Source organism: Lactuca saligna, chromosome 5 (genome assembly GCF_052625555.1).
Source record: "Lactuca saligna cultivar CGN05327 chromosome 5, ASM5262555v1, whole genome shotgun sequence".
NCBI lineage: Eukaryota > Viridiplantae > Streptophyta > Magnoliopsida > Asterales > Asteraceae > Lactuca > Lactuca saligna.
Window position 1 is genome coordinate 270,406,066 of NC_136421.1, and position 2,537 is coordinate 270,408,602.

At 32.4% G+C, this 2,537-nt stretch overlaps 1 protein-coding gene across 1 annotated transcript; it reads right to left on the reverse strand.

The window, feature by feature from the left end:
* Window positions 1–1,168: 1,168 nt before the first annotated feature.
* Window positions 1,169–1,881, reverse strand: LOC145047792 (calcium-binding protein CAST-like). The gene has a single exon (XM_078996151.1). It carries the CDS (start codon window positions 1,770–1,772, stop codon window positions 1,215–1,217), a length of 558 nt encoding a protein of 185 aa, XP_078852277.1. The 5' UTR covers window positions 1,773–1,881; the 3' UTR covers window positions 1,169–1,214.
* Window positions 1,882–2,537: the final 656 nt, after the last annotated feature.

A 2,537-nucleotide genomic window follows, 5' to 3' on the forward strand; every position in this document is an offset into this window, starting at 1 on the left:
CGGAAACGGGGTGTACATGTGTTATATTTGGATAAAATTAATAATATTTTAATACATTTGTCATCATTTCAAATTGATAGAAAGATATGTAGTAAGGAAAATAAGAGAATATTTAATTTCTCTTTTTATAAACATAAATATATTTGTATAATAACTTAGACAAATATATTTATATTTTATATGTTTAAAAGGTTTATGTTTGTATTTCAAAAATAATAACTTATACAACTATATTTATTTTTATAAAAATAATATGATATATTTCTTTTAAACATATAAAATATTTTTATTTTTCTTTAAAAAAATTGCATAGAAATAATATCACCCTCCATAGTGACTATGATCACCTCCAAAACTGTTTTACAAGTCATGGATATATAAAATAAATTCAAACAACCATGTAAATCACAGATAATAATAAGATTGAACAAACTTATATCACACCAACAACTTATCTTAAGAAGAATTTGGGACGTCGTTTAATACCTCATGAGCACATGTTGGGTATCTTTCTTTAGAGTTGTTATAAATCGGACATAAGGAACAAATAATGTCAATACCACAATTATACAAGTTTGTTATGGTAAGAAAACGGTTAAAGACAACTCTCTATCGAAATATATTAACCTTACTAAGTAGGATCTTATTCCATTCGGACTTTATAGGAAGCGATGTCACTTTGTGTTCATCATTACAAATTCGAAAATCCTTTTTTTTTTTGTAATCTTAAAGGGTTTTTTCACAAATAATGTTTCCTGAAAACCTATTATTACAAGTAAAAAAGGCAAAACTGTCTGGCGCATAACCAAATCAAAAATCCATCGGAGGGTAAAACCGATATTTTCGGTCAAACATAAGATTTTCTATGACATTATCCTCGTGTCAAGCCATAATCAATTAACTTTAAATAAAAGTTATAATATATCATTGATATGTTACTTTATCTCTTAAGTGAACTTGTGATTATGACAATATACATAAACAAATGTACACGTCTTTATATGGAACCATTGGAAGAGAAATTGATCGTCATCTTGCAGAATTTATAATATATGTTTTCTCCCAATTTTTTGTACAAAAAAGGGGGGAAATAGAATGCAGGATAAAATGATAAATGCAAATATTGGGTAATCTATTAAAAAAAAAAAAAAAAAAAAAAAAAAAAAAAAAAAAAAAAACTCTGCATATTATTTCCAGGTAGAAACATACATGAACTATTGATCAAGGACCCTCATCATGTCCCTGAACTCGGAAAAGTCAACTTTGCCATCGTGGTTGAGGTCAACCGACGAGATCATCATCTTCACTCTCTCCATCTCAGTAGCCTCCGTAAACCCTAGCTTCCCAAGCACCATCTGTAATTCCTTCGCCGATATAAATCCATCTCCATTTTCGTCAAATACCTTAAAAGCCTCCTTTAGATCCGACTCCTCTTGCTCCTCCTTGGTGGCCACCGGTTTTTGTACATCCTCAAGGCCGAACAACAAGTCGTTTATGGAGCTGTGCAAGCTCACGAAGTCGTTGTATGTGAGGCCGGCGTTGCCCGGATGGATGTATGATTTGATCATGGAATCTAAATCGGACTTGTCGGCGTCGAGGCCGAGGAGCGTCAAGGCGCGACTGATCTCGTCGATGGTGATGAAGGAGTCGTGATTGGTGTCGTATAGATCGAAGATACGGCGGAGGCGTACGGAATTGAGACTGGGGGAACGGAGGCGGAAGGAGTTGCTGGAGATGGTTTTGAGAAGAGGTCGTTTAGTAGGCGTTTCCATGTCTGATATGATCCGTTTCTTCTTCTTCTTCTTCTTGTTTGTGTTTTGAAGGAGATCGAAAGTGGGAGTATATATGAATGGCGGAGTGGTGAGAAGGGAAGAAGGTCAGACTTGAAATGCCAATTGCCAAGCTTAACGGAAAATTCCCAAAATTACAGGTCAAACCAAGTCAACCTACAATTAAATAAACACGTTCCCTCGGTTTTAATTTAATACACTGAAATTATGGCATAAAACCCTCTTTACACAATTTTTTTTTTAAATAATTAAGAATAAAATATAAAAGGATATTTAATTTTTTAGTTTTACATTTTCTCATTGTTTTCTAAGTTTTCTCAAATTGAAAGTTTGAAACTCAACGCGCCTTTCCGAAAATAACCAACATCTTTACTTTTTCCTTAAAGTTTTTAGAAAAGAAAATGACTAAATACCAAGGTCTTTCCGAAAATATCCACTCATTTCGTAGAGACCTATGGGTAACAAACATGAACACCATAAAATGGGCCTGAACAATGAAAATAGGCGGAAATTGTTCTCGCATATTTAAAGTTAATTTTTTTTATTTTCCTCATTTTTATATCGATTTTTAAATAAAAACTTTTCTCAAACCTAAGACTTGGTTTTCACAATATGTAGTTTCCTTTTGGTGTGAAAGTGGTATATGAAAATCCCTGCGAAGAAAAGAAAATACTAAAAGTGTATTCTTGATAAAAAAAAACATTTTTGTAGTACCAAACAATTTTATACTGAATAGTGCATTTTTCA

What these genes read in the sequence shown, in the direction of transcription:
- LOC145047792 (XM_078996151.1), bottom strand. Translation starts at nt 1,772, where the DNA reads ATGGAAACGCCTACTAAACGACCTCTTCTCAAAACCATCTCCAGCAAC.